General features: G+C 52.1%; 1 protein-coding gene and 1 non-coding gene across 2 annotated transcripts; both read left to right on the top strand.

The window, feature by feature from the left end:
* Positions 1-961: 961 nt before the first annotated feature.
* sdhc (succinate dehydrogenase complex, subunit C, integral membrane protein) lies at positions 962-9,911 on the top strand. Its single transcript, XM_069188468.1, has 6 exons — positions 962-1,411; positions 3,025-3,081; positions 5,908-6,009; positions 7,002-7,063; positions 7,656-7,819; positions 9,652-9,911. The coding sequence occupies exons 1-6, from the start codon at positions 1,395-1,397 to the stop codon at positions 9,754-9,756; spliced, it is 507 nt and encodes a 168-aa protein (XP_069044569.1). The 5' UTR covers positions 962-1,394; the 3' UTR covers positions 9,757-9,911.
* Positions 9,912-15,613: 5,702 nt separating this feature from the next.
* trnar-ucu (transfer RNA arginine (anticodon UCU)) lies at positions 15,614-15,687 on the top strand. Its single transcript has one exon. It is a non-coding gene; the product is annotated as a tRNA-Arg (tRNA).
* The last annotated feature ends 4,942 nt before the right edge of the window (positions 15,688-20,629 follow it).

The following is a 20,629-nucleotide window of genomic DNA, read 5'->3' as shown; positions in this document are numbered from 1 at the left end:
GAGAGCCCCCCAGTCCGGACAGGTGTACATCTTTACACAGAGGGTGGTGGGAGTGTGGAACAAACTGCTGGTAGGTTTCCCAGAACTGGCTTCTGGGAAAATGGGCCCCAGTGTGTCTGCGTCCCATCCAGGGTGTACCCCGCCTTGTGCTCGTTGCTTGCTGGGAAAGGTTCCACCCTGACCCTGTACTGGATAAAGTGGTCAGAAAATGGATGGGTGGAATTTACTTAAGAAGCAGGCGCACTGGTTGGACAGCACCCCCTTCATAAGAGGACACTTACAGAGCCGAAAACAAAGAGTCCGAATTAAGTCTGAGTACCGGCTACAACACCATGACCAGGCTGCCTGTTCCATACCCCTGCAACCTGTTGTGTAAAGAAGTTCCCCTGTTCTTGATGTTAAAACACATTTTTTATACTTTGCTTTATTATTATTATTATTATTATTATTATTATTAGGGATGAACTGTGGTGTACAGATCTTTACCCCTCATCGACCTTTTTTTCCCAACGGGAATTGTTTTCAGCTTTCCAGCATGTCGGAGCCAAATGGCTCAGACAGAGCAGTGCGTTTCCAGATAGATTTAGAGAAAGTGCCTGCTGATCTGTGGTGGGTTGCGAGTCCACTGCGCAGTCCGGGGATAACAGGCCAAAATGTAGGGTCTCTCAGTCACATCTTTCTGGGTAACCCCCTTCCCCGATACAAGACACTCAGTGCATTGGATGCGCTCAGCCCGACACAGGCGCCGTTTGTTCGTGCGCCGAATCTCTCCTCTGTCGGACCCCTCTCTCTCACACACACACACCGTGCCCTGGACTGGACTGTACTGTCCTGTCCGCCCCGGCGCGCTGGTAAACACGAGTGGCGAAATACCACGGGGGGGTGGGACACAGGCCCCCCGGTCAGCTGGGCAGCTGGCCGTGTGGGTCGGCGGCGCTATGCGAGACACATGTGGAGCGCCATTGTTCGGCGGCGATCAGATAACACAGGGCCCCCGACACATTCCGCAAAACAGCGCGTTTCAGAGTGCGGGTGCTGCGCTCAATGGGGGATTGTCAAGAGGGCCCGGCCCCGCAGAGAACTAGTGCCTTTTGTTGCCTGGCAGAAACGGAGCGGCGAGATACGAAGTGCCGTGCCGTAAAGTACAGTACCGCGGAGGTGGGGGTGGAGAAAAACATCCCTGACAAAGATGGCGTCCGTTGCGCTACAGTAATTTAGAAAAAAAATCATTCGTATTTTATTTTAAAATTTGCTTATATTTTATGAGAAACTCGCACATAAGGGTTACAACTCAATTGACATTTTGGAGAAATGTTCCCGGCAGTAGCTCGGGTTGACGGGACTTCAACAGGAAGAGAATGTGACGCAACGTCCTGTTTTCCAGACTCGCCAAGATGGCGCTGCTGTTAAGGTCAGTGGCATAACCTGGTTTGTTTCTCGGCGGTTTTTAATCTGTGTGTGTGTGTGTTTGCTGGGCGAGCTGCGCAAAAGCCGGCGAGCGTTTCGGCCTCCCTCTGCTCTGAAACCTCTCCCAGGCGCTTTGCTTTGCCGTTCGCAGCACCGGTGATCGTGTCGCTTTTTAGTTAGTAAGCACAACTGTTTGATTTAGTCACTCATGAACCAATCATCTTGTAGAAAGAATGAATGCATTTACACTCTGTGACATTTTTTAAAATATATATCTTTGGTGAAGTTGTGAAACACAAAGAGCCGCTCTGATTGCTAGTTCCTTAGATACGTGGCGAAAGCAGCGGAGATGAACAGCCCTCAGATGATGCACAGGTGACAGCAGTCGTAGTGTCTGGTGAACTTTGACCGGTTATGAGTCTTGAGTCGCTCTCCGGACACCAGCTCGGAGGAGCGATTACGGCCCTGGACCGGAGGGGCACGGGTTCAACCCCCGGGCGAGACGCCCCTGATGTCCCCTTGAACTGAGGGACTTCACTCCGACTGGCCCAGTGGCCCTGCAGAGCAATGAAATGAACCCCCCAGATCGGTTCCCTGCGGAGAACACCGGTACCCCCAAAACTAGCGTGTCCCGTTGAGGAGGGGATGGGCTGTCCTCTGCCGGTCCCACTTAAACCCCTTCCCCATAGTTCTCCCGTGTGATCCCGACTCTGTTCCAGGCGTGCAACTGTAGCCACAGCAAGCAAGCCTCCGTTGTATGTTAATGTCAAGGAGAGGCGACCTCTCTCAAGGAACAAGTGAAGGTTTATTCCACGCTGAAAAGAAAAGAGACACGATGTTTCAGCTGTGGAGCCTTCTTCAGGTGCCTGATTTGCTTTTCTTTTCAGCGCGGAATAAACCTTCACTTGTTCCTTTGCAGCCTACGCCTGCTGACGCAGCTCCCTGCTTGAAGGTCTCTCTCAAGGATTTAGCAGCTACATCCCCCTCCAGCTCAGCACTGGCAGCCCCACTGGAGCTCAGCAGTGTGAGCCTGGCCAGTACCTGGAGGGGAGACTCCTGGGAAAGCTGAGGCTGCTGCTGAGAGAGGTGTGAGTGTATAGTTTAGTATAGTGACGGGGACACTCTACTGTAAATAAAAGCGCCGTGCTTTGGATGAGACGTAAAACTGAGGTCCTGACTCTCTGTGGTCATTAAAAATTGCAGGGCGTCTCTCGAAAAGAGTCGGGGTGTTACCCTGGTGTCTTGGTTTTATGTGTCATCCAAAGGACGGTGCCTATTTTACAGTCTAGTGTCCCAGTCACTATACTGGGGCATTAGGACCCCCACAGTCCGCAGGGTGAGCGCCTCCTGCTGGCCCCACTAACACCTCTTCCAGCAGCAGCCTCAGCTTTCCCAGGAGTCTCCCCTCCAGGTACTGACCAGACTCACACTGCTGGGCTCCAGTGGGGCTGCCAGCTGGGAGCTGCAGGGGGATGTAGCTGCTGAATGCTGTTGCAGTAATTCAGTGTCCCAGTCTCAGATCGTTACAGTGGGGGATGTTGAAAGGCTTCCTCTCGCTGTCGTCTTGGAGCCACACTGCATCTCCAGCAAGTTTCTCGTGTTTCCCTTCTCTTGCAGGTCGATGCTCCGTCCGGCAGTGCTCTCCAGGACACAGGCGTGTGTGGTGTACAGACAGTAAGCGCCCTGTTGATCTCCGGCATGCTCTCCAAGTGCCTGGCCGCTGTCTTACCCAGGCCTGTCCGGTCCTGGTCCTGGAGGGGTCAGCGGGCGTCTGCTAGTTTCCACTCCTGCTCGGTTCTTAACGAGCTAAATCAGGACCAATTAAACAGCCAGTCCCAGCTGCTCCGTCTCCAACTGCTTTAAAGATACCTTGACCTGCAGACATGCTGAACGGCCAGGACCAGGACTGGACAGCCCTGCTGCAGACACACTGACTGACCCCTCCAGGACCAGGACTGGACAGCCCTGCTGCAGACACACTGACTGACCCCTCCAGGACCAGGACTGGACAGCCCTGCTGCAGACACACTGACTGACCCCTCCGGGACCAGGACTGGACAGCCCTGCTGCAGACACACCGACTGACCCCTCCAGGACCAGGACTGGACAGCCCTGCTGCAGACACACTGACTGACACCTCCAGGACCAGGACTGGACAGCCCTGCTGCAGACACACTGACTGACCCCTCCAGGACCAGGACTGGACAGCCCTGCTGCAGACACGCTGACTGACCCCTCCAGGACCAGGACTGGACAGCCCTGCTGCAGACACACTGACACCTCCAGGACCAGGACTGGACAGCCCTGCTGCAGACACACACTGACCCCTCCAGGAACAGGACTGGACAGCCCTGCTGCAGACACACTGACTGACTCTTCCGGGACCAGGACTGGACAGCCCTGCTGCAGACACTGACCGACCCCTCCAGGACCAGGACTGGACAGCCCTGCTGCAGACACACTGACCCCTCCAAGACCAGGACTGGACAGCACTTGGTCTAACTTGGTCTTGATCGGATCAAGACTTTGAATTGTTCTGTTGGCCTGGTGGGTCCACTTGCTAAGTGGGTGTAAACGTCCGTTGCTAAACCAAGCCATTGGAAGGATTTTTGCACGTTGTTTTGGGGAGTGAGATCTTGGCGGAGAGAAGGTGTCGAGAGCTGATGTACTCCCAGTCGCACGCACACCCGTGTTCTTACATGAAACAATCTTCAAGTTCCAGCAACCTGCTGCCGGGCCTCCGGGGTTCAGCTGGGGATGAGTTCGTCTCCTCTCCCCAACTCCCCTTCCCCCCAAACAGACACCGGCCTGCCCATCACACAGCGGCGTTCGGCAAGTCCGGGAACCTCTCTCGTAGGTTGGCAGATAGAGGCAAGGCAGCTGTCGCCCCCTTCCCCCACCATCCCCGAGGCAGCCTGCTCACGAATCTGGGTCAGTCGGCCATCTGCTCCGCAGAGTTGGCCCAGCTTCGCCGTGGCGGTCCCGCAGTCCCGCGAGGGGCACGCGTGTCGGCCCGCAGCACGTGACCGACGCCAGTCTTGTCGGAGCAGAAGGTCTCGGCTCCCCTCCTGCAGGGAGACGGCGAGAGGCGAAGGGGACCGTCATCTACAGTCCTGCTTCCCTTCCCACAATCCCCGTGTGTGCTGCACTGCACGCAGCTCTTTGACGTTGTCCTGCGGCTCTCCTTGTATTAAAGAGGAACTGCGGTCCCAGTTTCTCAGACCGGGCATTAAATGTCCGTGACACAATGAATTTATCCACGGTATGCCAAAAATGTAAACAATTTGCGAATGAAGCGCTAAATCGTGAACTTTGTGAAAGTACTGCGAGTCGCTATGTTGCTGCAGACCCCTGGCCTCACCACAGGCGAGAGCGAGAGTTCCCACAAATCGTGACGTGAAACAGCCCTTCCAGCTCACTAGTCACCGTGATCACTATTGTAACGTGATGAATGAGCAAATAAGTCCAGGGTGTGCAGCAGATATCGCACCACAGGAAGTTTCCAACATGGTCTGCAGGCTGAGTTAACAAGTAAGGTGTATTTGTCGGCAAAACCGCCTCGAAGTCGAGAGCGATATTTCTGTTGGATTAAAAGAGATGTGTTCACAAGCCCGTTTGATTACAGTGTCACAGGGCTACAACACGTCGCCAAACTGTGACATGCAGCGGCCCTTCCTGCTCACTAGTCACCGCGATGGACGAGCGATTCGGTGCTGCCCGACCCGCAGGCGTTTCACTGCAGAGAGTCTCCAACGTGAGCTGCAGGCCGAGGAAACGAGTAAAAGCGTTATCTCCCGGCAGGACCCTCTCGAAATCGGAGTCATATCTCTGCTGGATTTAGAGAGGTGTGTTCACAAGCCCGCTTGTTTACGGTGTGATAGGGCTGCTTCCCCTCACGGGAAGTTTGGTTGCCTCGTTCTGAATCCCAGAACACGGCGCTGCTCGTACCCGGGAATTGAGTCTATTCTGTGCTGCGAAGGGGAGGTTTTACAAGTCACGGTGTCCGTTTGACTTTCACTGTGGTTAGAAATGCGCTCTTCAGTGCTGATTCTTCCTCACCCCGAAACACACACACACAGCACCGCGGTTCCCCTTTAACGACACGCAGACGACCGCTAGGAGTGCGCGTGTCTCAGAGGCACACGCCCTGTGGCTCCAGTGACACAGACGCCGAAAGACCCGCCCTGTTCCGAACCGGGAGAGGGAACGCGGGGCTGTGTTACACTGTCGGCCGCCGTTCCGTTCCAACAGCACGCCTTGCGTGCCGATGGATTCCTCGGTTCTTCTAGTTCGGCCTCCATGGAGAGATAGAGCTGCCTTGCGATTCCCAGGAGGTCGGGTTTCTCCCGTGAGCCGTCTCTGATCGAGGGTGGCGCGGAGGCAGGTGACGGGTGATGACGGGGGAGGGGGGGCAGCAGGGAAAAGATCGAATCTGTAGGAGCTGTAACAACAGCTTATTGCGTATTGTTTTTTTTCCCTGCGTTTCTTCTGCCATCCCAGTGCCGTCCCCATGGGCACCAGCACCAAGGAGGATACGAGCAAGTTCTGGGACAAGAACGCCCGTCTGAAGCGACCCCTGTCGCCCCACATCAGCATCTACAGGTAGGCCATCGCCACACCCCCACCCCCCATCGATTCCTTGCACCCCAGGACTGGACAGCCCTGCTGCAGACACACCGACTGACCCCTCCAGGACCAGGACTGGACAGCCCTGCTGCAGACACACCGACTGACCCCTCCGGGACCAGGACTGGACAGCCCTGCTGCAGACACGCCGAATGACCCCTCCGGGACCAGGACTGGACAGCCCTGCTGCAGACACACTGACTGACCCCTCCGGGACCAGGACTGGACAGCCCTGCTGCAGACACGCCGACTGACCCCTCCGGGACCAGGACTGGACAGCCCTGCTGCAGACACGCTGACTGACCCCTCCGGGACCAGGACTGGACAGTCCTGCTGCAGACACACTAACTGACCCTCTTGAGGACCAGGAATGGACAGCCCTGCTGCAGACACACTGACTGACCCCTCCAGGACCAGGAATGGACAGCCCTGCTGCAGACACACTGACTGACCCCTCCAGGACCAGGACTGGACAGCCCTGCTGCAGGCACACTGACTGACCCCTCCAGGACCAGGACTGGACAGCCCTGCTGCAGGCACACTGACTGACCCCTCCAGGACCAGGACTGGACAGCCCTGCTGCAGGCACGCTGACTGACCCCTCCAGGACCAGGAATGGACAGCCCTGCTGCAGACACGCTGACTGACCCCTCCGGGACCAGGACTGGACAGCCCTGCTGCAGACACGCCGACTGACCCCTCCAGGGTGGACACGAAAGAGGTGTTAAAATCGGCATCGGCGAAGCAAAATCCCGTCCTCCTTGCGCGGTAGTAGCGTTCCTGCGAGCCGGCTGCTTGGTGACCGGAGCGCGTCGGTTCTTGTGGGTCAGTCCTGCGCGAGGGGTTGTGTGGCCGCAGGGATGCCTGGCCAAAATCCGTCACTTCTCCCGTTGGGACAGGAGGAAGGGGTGGGCGGGAATGGTCGGGTTGTTCTCAGCAGTGGCCCTCTTTGTTCCGCCCCGTTGCAGCTGGTCCATTCCGATGATGATGTCGATCTCCCATCGAGGGACCGGGGTCGCCCTGAGCTCAGGTACGGCCTGTCCGCTGGCTTCTCTCCGTCTAACGTTGCAGTCTTGCAAAAAAAGTCCCGAAACCGTGGTGACGGGAGGCACAGTGGCGCAGTGGTGAGCATTGCTGGGGCCCTGGGCTCATTTCTTGGGGTGCTGTCTGCATTATGTTCTACCCATAGAACATAATGGGAGGAATCTTTTGAGCACAACCTGTGATCTTCTTTTGATTTCTCCCGAGATGGACTCGGTGCGGTGACTCTGGGCTCAGGATCTGTGCCTGTGGCTGGAAGGTTGCCGGTTCTTATCCTGCAGCCGGCAGAGGAATCCTACTCCGTTGGGCCCCTGAGCAAGGCCCTTAACCCCAGCTGCTCCAGGGGCGCCGTACAATGCTTGACCCTGCGCTCTGACCCCCAGCTTCTCTCCCAGTCTATGTGTCTCATGGAGAGCAAGCTGGGGTCTGCAAAAACACAAATTCCTAATGCAAGAGATTGTATAGGGCCAATAAAGTGATTTGATCTTATCTTGGACGGGGAACAGGGCAGGGATAAGGGAAAAGAGAGTCAGAAATTCACATTAAGTGTTCTCATCAGGAGCTTCCCCTTCCCTTCCCAGGCATCTCTCTGTTTGCCCTCTCCGCGCTGGTCTTGCCAGGAGACTTCGCCTCTAACCTGGAAGTGGTTCGCTCGCTGTCCTTGGGACCGGCACTTATTTACTCCGCCAAGTTCACCCTGGCATTCCCCGTCGCCTATCACACGTTCAACGGCATCCGCCACCTGGTGAGTCCCCAAAGACCAGGACCTGATGCTTGACTGTGGTTGCGTCAGACCATGTTGAGTGGGAGAGTCCGTGTGGGGGCAACAGAGACGTTATCAGCCGCAGGAGATCGGGAATTGGCCTCAATGTTGTACGCAGCCAACCATTCAAAGGATGAGATTTTATTTGGCACTGTTCTGGTCATGTTTCACATCGCAGTTCACTTTAATCGATTAATAATGCCTGCCAGGGAGTAAAAGCTGAAACCAGTGATGAGCAGAACGAGACTGAGCAGCTGCTTCGGCCTTGATCACGAAAACGCGGCGGTGTGACAGGAGACAGGAAATAGCAGCCGAGAATCTTGGAATCTTATTCTTGATTTCGACGCCGGGCCACGTTGTAGTTCAGCAGTTTGGTCAAATTCTCACACAGATGAATAGAGCTGATGAATATGAAGTAGTAGCTCACTTCCTAATTTGGCTTTAACTCCGATGGCTGAGGAAATGACAGTTCTGGTCGGAGATCACCGCTGTAATGATCATTTCACTCACGAGGAATGAGCGAGGGAGACAGATGTGAGGGTGAAGAGGGGAAGCTAAAAAAGATCCTTGCAGAGTTCTGGGCTGCTGAGCAGTATTTATAAACAGGGAAATGGAAGTTACAGTCAACCTCCTCCCCAGCTTCGGGTAAATAACACCATTAAGGAATGCAAGTACTCTTTCGATATTGACTCCACAAAAGCCGAGGATGAAGTAATGATTATTTGTTTGGCTACTTAAGTATCGATGAGAGCAAATGAAGAGTGTGTGCTTTCCACACTACATGGGAGTGTTGAGAATGGTGCCACAAACACTGCAGGTTTAATTTCCTGCTGTTTGCACTGATGAGGTCTTAATAAGATTCATTAATGGCTTAATTGGTTTACGTCAGGGGTGTCCAGCTCAGGTTCTGGAGAGCCCGTGCTGTTTTGTTTTGTTTCGTTTTTTCGTTGACAGGCACAACCAACTGGCTTAACTGGACCAGTTTAACAGCTGCTCCCCAGCTTGCTTTATAGACCTAGTTACCCTGCTGACACAGTGCCCCCTGCTGGACCAGGACTGCACAGCTCTGGTTTTAAGTTTCTGAGCAGCTTCCAGCTGTGGGAGCTTTCAGGTTCAGACTTTTCCGGGTCAGTGCTGCTTGCTGGTGATTTATTCACAAATATGCATTATCCAGGGATTAAGCTGGTGCAGAGGTCTTCTCTCCCTGGTATAGCTCCAGCTATATCCAGCTCCAGAACTCCAGCCCTTTAAATAACCAATCACCAATAATTCCATTTTGATCAGTTAGATGGGTGATTTGTTAAATGAAGTGATTCAGTGATCCCTTTCAGCCCTTGAGGTCCTCAGTTCTCTCCATTGAACAGATCTCTTGCTTGATTCATCAGTAGCCTACAGGTGTGGCCAGTCTCTAAAAACAGGTGACCTTTAAGGGGTGGGGCTGTGCGTTTAAAGGCAGCTGTGTGGTGAATAATGGGGATTACAGGTGTGTAATGGTTGAGGAATGAGGCTAATAAGTGATCTGTTTTAAATCCGTGCCTTTACTTTTCTGATGGCTGTTTGTTATGTTTGGCTGGGAGGGGAGGGACTGCATGTTGAAAGGCTGGCATGTGGTGAGTAATGAGAATAACAGGTGAGTAATGGGATTAATGAGTGAGGAATGGGGATAACAGGTGAGTAATGGGATTAATGAGTGAGGAATGGGAATAACAGGTGAGTAATGGGATTAATGAGTGAAATGGGTCCAGGGTTGGGGGATCTCCGAGTTAGAGCAGATTCCCTCAGTGTCTTCAAACCCCTTGGTCCGTTCTCTTCAGATGTGGGATATAGGAAAGGGCTTCCGGATCCCCGAAGTCTACCGTTCCGGCTACGCTGTGATCCTGCTGTCCCTCCTGTCCTCGTTCGCCCTCGCCGCCCTGTAGGTGGCGCCAGCGAGGCCGATTCGGGGACAGCGTCCGTTCCCGCAAGACTCCCGCCTGGACTTCGTTTCGCTTGAGCCCGGAACCCAGTTTCGTTTCGCTTTCTTTGTAAGAGCACTTCCGCACTTCAAGTGTTAATAAATAAATATATATAAACACGGTGTCGTCCATGTACACTGATTTGTATGGGGCTTTTTTTAAAGTTGTTGTCTCGGTTCAGATGATTGATGAAGGTTTGATCTGTTTTAGATCAGTTCCTTTTCGTGTCTGATGGCTGTTTGTTACGTTTGGCTGAGAGGGGAGGGGCTTAAAGGCAGGTGTGTGGTGAGTAATGGGAATAACGAGTGAGTCAGTAATGGGAATAAGAGGTGAGTAATGGGAATTTAATGGGAGCAATAGGAATACATGTGACAGGATCTTTCAGGACCAGACTTGTGCCAGATTTACAGATTTGATTGGTTCATGTGGTCACAACACCACTACGAAATCGAGATCTAGATCAAGAATAATTGTGAGCTTTCAGTAGATCATTGTTCTGTCCAGTTCAGTTCGTTTCTCATACACAGGGGTGCGATGACATGCTTATCTGCATGTATGATCCGGTACAAAGACATTAAGGAAACGCTAAAACATAAACACAGAGCAGCAGCAGCACCAGCAACAAAGTCAAGTAACACAACTTAAATACAAGACAGCACAAGCAGTGTGCACCTAAAAATATCTGTGTCGGTGCTGCAGGAGTTAATCAATCTGACATCTTGCAGGAAGAAATTGTCTCTGAATCTGGAAGTAGGTGCCTTTATGCTCTGAACAGGAAACTCCTGCTCTGCTGTAGTGCAGGAGTTTCCAGTCCTGGCTTAGGGGGACCCATGTGCACACCTGTTGGCTGGGGGCTCTACGGGAGCTGGGCTGGAGACCCCCAGTGCATAGGGGTGCAGTGTAAGGGGTTCCCCAAACGCACTTGTGGCTGAGATCTTGACTTAAACGAGACCGCCACTGAACCACTGGGTCGCCTGAGCCGGAGTTTCGACTGGCTCTTCCAGTCGTCCTGAATGACCAGGTTCGATTGCCATCTGTGTGGAGTTTGCATGTTCTCCTTGTGTCCATGTGGGTTTCTTCTGGGTGCTCTGGTTTTCTCCCACGGTCCAGAGGCAGGCTGGTGTGGGAAAGCTGGTGTGAGTGTGCCTGTCTTGTGTGTCTGTCCTGCGAAGGTGACTGGTCCTGTCCCGGGCCTACCCTACCCTGCCCTGTCCCCGTTGTTTGCCAAGATAGGCCCCAACTCCCCTTGGATTCTGAATTGGAGGGAGCAGTTAGAAGATGGATGGATTGCCTCGTGTTTGTTTGTGAAAATAGTCTGTCCTTGGACAAAACCGCAAGCACTGAAAACTGGCTTCATTAGTCTTTCAGACCCGAGGTTCCACCACACGCCTGCTGGAGTCAGTGAGGCTGAACTCCAGACTTTAACAGATCCTTAATTAAGCCACCAAGTTAGATCAGACCTTTGGGGATATATTTTTTCCGTCTTTTCTTACTCAAGATGCTGGAGATTTTAAGCTACCTGCCAAGCTATTTTTTATATTTTGGGGTTAGAAAGAATCGGCATTGAAGAGCGCATTTCAAACCACAGTGAAACTCAGACGTTCACAGTGACTTTTAAAACCTCCCACTTGCATCACAAAATAGAAGAAGTTTCCAGACCTGAATGGTGCCATGTGCTGCGATTCAGAACAGGGCCACAAAAACTCCGGTAAGGTGTAGCAGCCCTGTGCCTCTGCAAACGAGCAGGCTTGTGAAGAAGTCTCTTTTAACCCCATAGAAATAGTGCTCTTGACTTCAAGACAGGTTTACCGACAAATACTACTTGTGAACTCTGCCTGTACTTATCCACTCGTACATCACAGCACAGGGACTAGTGAGCAGGAAGGGCTGCTTCACGTCACAATTGGTGGAAACTCGAATGCAAGTTTGCGACAACATGACGACTTACAGTGCTTTCACAAAGCCCACCATTCGTGCTTAATTCAAAATTTGTAAAATGTTTCAATGCTGTTGCTGAATTTATTCTGTTACCGAGCTTTAGTAACCAGTCTGAGAAAAGATCAGATAAGATCACTTTATTGGCCATATACAATCTGTTGCATTAGGAATTTGTCTTTTCACAGACCCCAGCTCGCTCTCCATGAGACACACAGACAGGGAGAGAAGCTGGGGGTCTGGGTGCAGGGTCAGCCATTTATACAGCACCCCTGGAGCAGTTGGGGTGAAGGGCCTTGCTCAGGGACCCAACAGAGTAGGATTCCTCTGCCAGACGCAGGATTTGAACCAGCAACCTTCAGCCACAGGCTCAGATCCTGAGCTAGAGAGCCACCATGCATTGGGACCACAGTTCCCCTACAAGCACCTCCGGCATAAAATAGTTTCAAGTTCAGCCAGCTCTGCGGTGTATTATTACTGGGGGCTCAGATGGAATAAACCCCAGTGTGTGTGTGTGTGTGTGTGTGTGTGTGTGTGTGTGTGTGTGTGTCCAAGAGCAGTGCTGGAAACAGCTGGACTGAAGTCTAGTCCGATGGCCAGTGAGAGGGATAACGATACGTCTCCCATGTGCAGAGCGATTGTGCTCCCGCCGCCATGGAGAGCGTTGTCTACGGATACACATCTGTCTAGCTGCTGCTTCTGCTTCTGGTCGTCCGTTCCCCCACCCCCCCCGCGGCCGGGTCGGAATCTGATCGCCACCGGCGTGGGATCCAGCAGGCAGGTCCCGGGCAGTGATCCGCAGGGTCGCACCTCCTGGAGAACCTGCTGAATCCTGTTCCCCAGAATGTGCAACAGTATTAATATATATAATAATATTCATTATTATGTTATTTTTTATATATTGTGTTTATTATATTATGATGTTAATATTAATAACATACTAGTATATATGTATTAATATATCATAAATGTTACACAATAATCCTTCCTTTACACTTCTATAGCACCCTTCTGGACTCTCCACTCAGAGCTCTTCACAGGTCAGGGGGATCCCCTCCACCCCCACCAGTGTGTCCCCCCACCTGGATGAAGCTCCAGTCTGCTCACACACAGCAGCTCTCAGTGGGGAGGAGAGCAGAGTGATGAAGCCAGTTCAGAGAGGGGGGTTCTTAGGAGGCCATGATGGGTAAAGACCAGGGGGGAAATTTGGCCAGGACACCAGGGTGACACCCCTACTCTTTTCGAGAGACGCCCTGGGATTTTTAATGACCACAGAGAGTCAGGACCTTGGTTTTACATCTCATCCGAAGGACGGCGCCTTTTTTTTACAGTAGAGTGTCCCCGTCACTATACTGGGGCATCAGGACCCCCGACTGGGCCACAGTCTCGTTTGTTTTACATGCCGGCCGTGAAACGGTAAAACAACAGCCGCCTGATTAGCGTTCCAAATTGTGTGGCCTTTTCTCATTGTGCAGCAGCATGTCAAGAGGCAGTTGTTTTCTTTCTCAAACGGCTGTGTGGTGGCAGTGGAACTGGATTTCGCAACTGCGGTTAGTTAAATTAAGAACATTAATATTGTGATATAAAGTATATGTGATATATGTATCAGAGACATATGATATATGATATATGATATATGATATGTGATACCTATGGTATGACGGACATCAGCTGGTGTGCATGGTGGAGGGGGTTGTACAGGTCCAGGACTGGGGAACCCCTTGAACTGAGAAGAGCAGGGGGATCAGATTGAGTTCTGGGAGGGTTGTTGGTCCAACCTGAGGAGTCCATTAAACAAGGAGCCTAATGGCTGGAGTTCGTGAATGAGACACCCACAGGATTTTTTCCACACGACATTCATTCGCGTCTTAAAAACCTCACAATCCTGCAGCTAATGAAATTCTCAATGCAATGACGCGAGAGCTCAGGAGGAACAGAAAATCGGAGCACGGCTGGCCAGCTGGCCGGTGCCTTGAATCCTGCAGGCACAGCGCCCCCTCCTGGACCAGGCCTGCCACCTCAGCTGCAGCCCCACTGGGAGCAGAGTTTGACTCCCCGGGACGAAAACGCGTCTACAGCTCCTACAGAGGCCCAATCTGGTCACCTGCATCCTCGCAATTGGGCACTCCGGCACATAACTGATCGATACGGAAATGAATCTGCTTCCGTTGACGAAGCTCTCGTCCTTTATGGAGTTTGGTACCTAATGATCTTTAAAGTTGCCTCATTCAACAAACCAGAGCTCCACACTGTTCGGTCATAAATAGCTTGTGAGTGGCACTGCAGCACTGAGCACTGTTCTCTCCGTGTTCTCATGGGTTTGCTCCTGGTGCTCCGGTTTCCTCCCACAGTCCAGAGACACGCTGGCAGGTTAATTAGCTACTGGGGGAAAAAAAAAAACTGACCCTGGTGTGAGTGTGTTTGTGTCTGTGCCTCTCTGCCCAGTGCTGGACTGGCATCCCATCCAGAGTGTACCCTGCCCCTTGCGCCCTTTGCTTGCCAGGATAGACTGGCCGCCCTGTGGCCCTGAATTGGATGAAGGGGCTAGAAAATGGAAGGATGGAGAAATTGCACCAAATCTGAGGAGCAGGGGTGTCCATTCCTGGTCCTGGAGGGGGGGATTCAGTCTTTCTCCGGGTTTTCCACGTCTCTTCACAGCACCAGCGCCCAAGCACCCAGGAACGCCAGTTAAATCGGTCCGATTAAAGCCACTAACGAGCTCGCTGAGGTCCCCAAGGACGGAGATGGAATCAGAAGCGAGGGATAGGAAACGGAACAGCGAGCGACCTTTGGGGCACGCCGGAGTGCGGCTCCCCGGCCGTCCCAGCGGAAGGGCCTGCGTGCCGTGCCCGGTAGGAGGCGCTGCTGCGATACCCTGCAGCAGAATACTTCATTCAGGGTGGTTGCTGCGGCAACCGGCCCTGCTGTCTCGGTGAGCACCAGCACGTCGTCACCACACGCGAAAACCCGGTTCAAGGAGATGTCGAGAAAATTGCAGATTGAGCCACACAAAAAAGGAAATATGACGCTAAAATGGAATATTTATGGTTATTATTATATATTGTCCTATTAAGGAAGCCACGAATGTAAAACTGGAGTTGTTCCTCGTCCGACCCTGTGTCTGACTAAAATTAGAAGTATCCTTTCTACGTGTAAAGACTTTATAATACGTCTCAAAAAACATATAAAAACACTCCTAGTTTACATTCGGCAGCGCAACGTCGTGTTTAAATTCCTAAACGTGATTTCGTTCGTCCGTACTGAAAAACGAAAGTCCTTTGTTTTTACCATCAAATCAATTCCTAAACAGACACAAAATATTTACACATCAATGCCTAAATTAGCTGAGCGCTGCCTCGGAAAACTCCGTTTATCTCTCCCTGCGGTGAGGAGACGGTACCGGTTCCGATGCTGAGACGCCGGAAGGGCTCTGCTGTTGTCCGGGCAACCGCATCTCTCGCCACGGCGGCTCTGACAACGACGAACCGAACCGAGAAAAAACCCTAAACCCCGACAGTCTGTACCTCTCAGATACCCGTCCTCACGGACTTCTCCGCCATATCCGACAGATACGACAGAGCCCGTCGTGTTTAACGGGCTCCGAACACGTCCCGGTAAATTATCGCCTTTGTTGCTGTCAGCAGTCCCAACCCCCATCTCAGCCTGCTCTACAGCGCTAGGGAACGGCGCATTCCATGTTGCAGTCGGGAAACTGCAGGCTGGCGGCCGCCATGTTGGCTCCAGGCCCTGCATAGTTCAGCCGCGCTTGGCGCTGTCACGCTTTGAGCCAAAATGGCGCCTGTTTCCCAGCAAAGTGGTCCTGATGCTGAAGGATGCTAATACATCACAGTGTATCGAGGTGTTTCGCGGGGATCCAGTTGGCTCAGTCTCTGTGGCGCAATGGAATAGCGCGCTGGACTTCTAATCCAGAGGCTCCGGGTTCGAGTCCCGGCAGAGATGAGGAGGAAGCGCAAAGGATTGCCTTTTTTTAAAAAATACATATACAGTATATAAAATTTCCATTCATATAAATAGAAATATACTCCGGTCCAGCGCATTATTTCGAGACTGATATTATTTATTTTTCAGTGCTGTAATAACTTGCAGAACGACAGTCAGAAAAAAGATGAGATGCGTGTTTATAAAATTATAGTTGTTTATCAACGTTATGTTTTTTTAAAAAAAAAAGCTCGAACAGACAGAATTCTGCCCTGTAACACGTGCTTATGGACATCATGTTGTGTGTAAACTATTTAAATGGATGTGACTGTCAGTCTCTCTGTGGCAGAGATTAAATCGTTAAAAAACATCCATTTTATAACTGAAGCGTTAGGTTGTCTGCGGCTTCACGCTAGGCAGCACGTAATCCACGCGGAACGAACAAAATCACCTTTCAGTAGCCACCTTCACGGCGTCCGGACCCTGTAAAATAAAAACATTTGCTGAACACAAAAAAAATCCGAATTAAGAATAGATTAGTTCCCCTAACGTCCCGGGACACACATACGACACACCGTGCTGTCGTCGTGTAAGCGGGCAAAGGCCAGCAGGCAAACACTGAGGAAAAAAAAAAGAAAAAGACATCTTAAATGCAAGTTGGGAATTTTATTTCAATAGAAAGACAGGGACCGAGACGCGCAAACTGTCCGCTGGCGCACGGGGTCACCGCGGGGTCGACCCCCCCCTCGAGCCAGGAGGAGCCCATCGCGCACGCTCTCTGCCTCGCGCGTCGCCAGCCGCCTGGAACGCGACCCCCTGCAGCGCTCGGCACGTGAACGAACAATTACACACTTACACGCCCCCACAAGAAAAACACAAAATCGCGCAGACAGACGCCTCTCGTTCACACCAGATCCTTATTTAGAAAGCAGGCCGCTCACAGTGTTTTAATTAGACGGCTGCCTGGAGCAGAACGCCTGTCAGCTTCAATTAGGCCTTAGCAACCAACCACAACCTACACACTTGCCCCCAGTAGGTTGCAGTTCTTCTAAAAATACTGTACACAAAAACGGCACATATACAAATGCTTATATATAGAAGCAAGCAAAATCCTGTCAATATTGGAAGCAACGGTGCCTGTTTGAATTTTTAACGTGTCTCGTTTGCTCGTTTGGATCTCGGCGGACAAGTTTGTCCAGTCCTGGTCCTGAAGGGGTCAGTGTGTCTGCAGCAGGGCTGTCCAGTCCTGGTCCTGGAGGGGTCAGTCAGTGTGTCTGCAGCAGGGCTGTCCAGTTCTGGTCCTGGAGGGGTCAGTCAGCGTGTCTGCAGCAGGGCTGTCCAGTCCTGGTCCTGGAGGGGTCAGTCAGCGTGTCTGCAGCAGGGCTGTCCAGTCCTGGTCCTGGAGGGGTCAGTCAGCGTGTCTGCAGCAGGGCTGTCCAGTCCTGGTCCCAGAGGGGTCAGTCAGTGTGTCTGCAGCAGGGCCGTCCATACTGACCCCTCCAGGAACAGGGCCGGACACTCCTGTCAGATGCAATCAGGAGTGACGGTAAAGATGTTCTTTGATGTTTAGCAATTTGCTCAAAGCTTGTGTCAGTACAAGAAGAGACCAGCCTTATCGCTGAGCATCATTAAGTCACATTGATCAGAGTCCTCAGACTCTTAAACATCATCAAGAGACGGCACACAATACGGGCAGCCAGTGGGCAGTGTTGCGGTAACTAATCCATCATAATTCCCAGTGAAATCCATTAGCACACGAATCTTTCACTCCTGCCAGAACATAAATACAGCTACTGGTTTTGTACTACACACAATCTTTCAAGGTTAACCGTGAGCTTTCGGTAGAAGAGGACTGTAATAATATCCTAACACTGATATAGCGCTCTTCTGGACTCTCCACTCTGAGCTCTTCACAGGTCAGGGGGATCCCCTCCACCCCCACCAGTGTGTCCCCCCCACCTGGATGAAGCTCCAGTCTGCTCACACACAGCAGCTCTCAGTGGGGAGGAGAGCAGAGTGATGAAGCCAGTTCAGAGAGGGGGGTTATTAGGAGGCCATGATGGGTAAAGACCAGGGGGAGATTTGGCCAGGACACCGGGGTGACACCCCTGCTCTTTTTGAGAAACACCCTGAGATTTTTAATGTCCACAGAGAGTCAGGACCTCGGTTTTACGTCTCATCTGAAGGATGGAGCCTTTTTAACAGTAGAGTGTCACTATACTGGGGCATCAGGACCCCCACAGACCGCAGGGTGAGCGCCCCCTACTGGCCCCACTAACACCTCTTCCAGCAGGAGCCTCAGCTCTCCCAGGAGTCTCCCCTCCAGGTACTGGCCAGGCTCACACCTGCGGAGCTCCAGTGGGGCTGCCAGCGCTGAGCTGCAGGGTGATGTAATGGACATACCTACTGTGTGCTACAGTATCACATATGTCCCCCTCCTGGAATGAAATGGCCGACAAATCAATGGCGGGACTTGAACCGAGTCAGAGAAGGTGCAGATACAGCTGTGCACGAGGTGGATTCTTCTCGTCCTAAGCGGGTTTGACGCTTCCACGCTCGAAATGGTTTTAAACCGAGCCGAACTGTTTGTGCAGCAATTCGGCGGCTGAGAGCTTTAATTAGTCCACCAGGACGGGGACACTGTGCCCTGTGTGCGCATCGCGGGCTGGAAGCACGATTCTCCTCCGAGTATCTAGGTCACACTGAGCTGGAAAAGGACTGCAGGGGGGGGGCTGCAGCCCAGATCCCAAAGAGTCACACAGTCCGGAGCGCCGCAGGGATTTCTGGATATATACCCTTGCAGAGATCAAGAGCCCTGCAGAGCGTTAACTGCTCCAAATTTTGCTACCGTCTGGTCCGGTTAAGTCATTCAGGGCTCAGCCGGAAAAAGAAACAGAAGCGGAACTAGGGCCCTCCAGGACCAGGACTGCCACGGGATTGGACCTCCTTCAGCACCAGTCCAGTCCAGATCCTGGAGGTCCGGTGCCAGTGCACGTTTTCATTCCAGCTCAGGCCCCGATGGATTTTAATCAGTCAGTTAGGTCCTGTCTTAATTGGACTGGTTTACCAACTTCAGGTCCTGCTGCTTTGAAGCAATCAAGTTGCATACGGTCATTTACAGGTAGATTCCACACCTTTGACGGTCTTTGGTAGACCTGATTTCTGAAACCCTTGGACACTTTTAGGTTTTGTAGACAATCGAGGGAGCACAAACCAGGAGTCAAATGGAAACTGTGTGGACGCGCATTTAAGTCACGGATCGGGAGGCAATACTTTACACAAAGACTTGTAGGGGTGTGGAGCACGGTGTTGAAGTCAGCCATTTCTTCACAGAAGCCAGGGTATGAAATTTACGGCCTTTAATCTGCAATTCATTTCTTAGAAAAATCAACCAAGCAAAATGTAGCAAATGACCTCCTCTGGTCTGTAACGTCTGTGTATGTTTTACCCTGGTCATTGGAGATTAGACTTCTGTTCTGAACGATTTATAACATCGTCAAATGAAAGAAATGGATGCTCAGGGGATCGCAGTAATGGCGGGGCGGTGAGGCTGTGTCAAAAAATATTGCTGCCTCACAGAACCGGGCCCCACCGAGTTTGGTTCCCAGGCCCGTGGTTCTGTCTGTGTGGAGTTTGCGTGTTCTCCTGGGTTCGTGTGGGTTTCCTCCTGGTGCTCCAGTTTCCTCCCACAGTCCAAACACATTTCTAATTGGCAGGTTAACCGGCTCCTGGAGAACCCGGCCCTGGTGGGAGTGTGTGAGCTGTGACGGACTGGCGTCCCCCCCCACGGTGTGCCCTGCCTCGCGCCCGTTGCTTGCTGGGATAGACCCCGGCTCCCCTGTGACCCGGCTGTGGAAGCGGTCAGGGAATGGACGAAAGGAACACAGTGAAAGCGCTCCAAGCCTCTCAGGTATACAATCGTGCTCCAGGAGGGGATGCTGTGTCTTTTTTTTTTCTAGGTCTCATAAAAGCTCCGTCACCTGTAGAGCTTAGAGAAACTGTTCAATTAATAATAATAATAATAATAATAATAATAATAATAATAAAACTTGCTTACACTTCTATAGCTCTTTTCTGGACACTCCACTCAGAGCTCTTCACAGGTCAGGGGGATCCCCTCCACCCCCACCAGTGTGTCCCCCCACCTGGATGAAGCTCCAGTCTGCTCACACACAGCAGCTCTCAGTGGGGAGGAGAGCAGAGTGATGGAGCCAGTTCAGAGAGGGGGGTTATTAGGAGGCCATGATGGGTAAAGACCAGGGGGAAATTTGGCCAGCACACCGGGGTGACACCCCTACTCTTTTCGAGAGACGCCCTGGGATTTTTAATGACCACAGAGAGTCAGGACCTCGGTTTTACATCTCATCCGAAGTTACGGCGCCTTTTTTACAGTATAGTGTCCCCGTCACTATACTGGGACATTAGGACCCAGGTGGACTGCAGGGTGAGCGCCCCCTGCTGGCCCCACTAACACCTCTTCCAGCTGCAACCTTAGTTTTTCCCAGGAGGTCTCTTTATCAGGGTACTGACCAGGCTCACACCTGCTGAGCTTCAGTGGGTTGCCTGTTGAGAGTTGCAGAGTGATATGGCTGCTGGCAGTTAAGTCCCATTAAGCCAATAAGGAGCTAATCTGGGTTGCCGAGTTTGAGGGAAAACCTGGAGAGGCACACCACCGCCTCCAGGATCAGGATTGCCTACCCCTGCTCTAGATTTCCGGGCGACCCGAGGAGCCGGCTGTACTGGGACTCTGGTTGCTATGTGTATCAGAACGATGTTGTTGCTAGGGTCAGCACTTACCCGTATTTCCGGCAGACGGCATCCTTCTCCCCGGCACTTCAGACACGGACAATGGGACAACAACACTTTTGACTTTTTTTTCTGTCGATTCTGTTTCGTTTTTTGTTCGTTTTGTTTGTTTTTTTTTATTTTATTCGTAAGCAATATGGCTTTTGTTAACATCGGG

The sequence above is a fragment of the Lepisosteus oculatus genome, chromosome 4 (assembly GCF_040954835.1).
Source record: "Lepisosteus oculatus isolate fLepOcu1 chromosome 4, fLepOcu1.hap2, whole genome shotgun sequence".
Lineage (NCBI taxonomy): Eukaryota > Metazoa > Chordata > Actinopteri > Semionotiformes > Lepisosteidae > Lepisosteus > Lepisosteus oculatus.
This window is presented reverse-complemented; position numbering and strand designations above follow the sequence as displayed.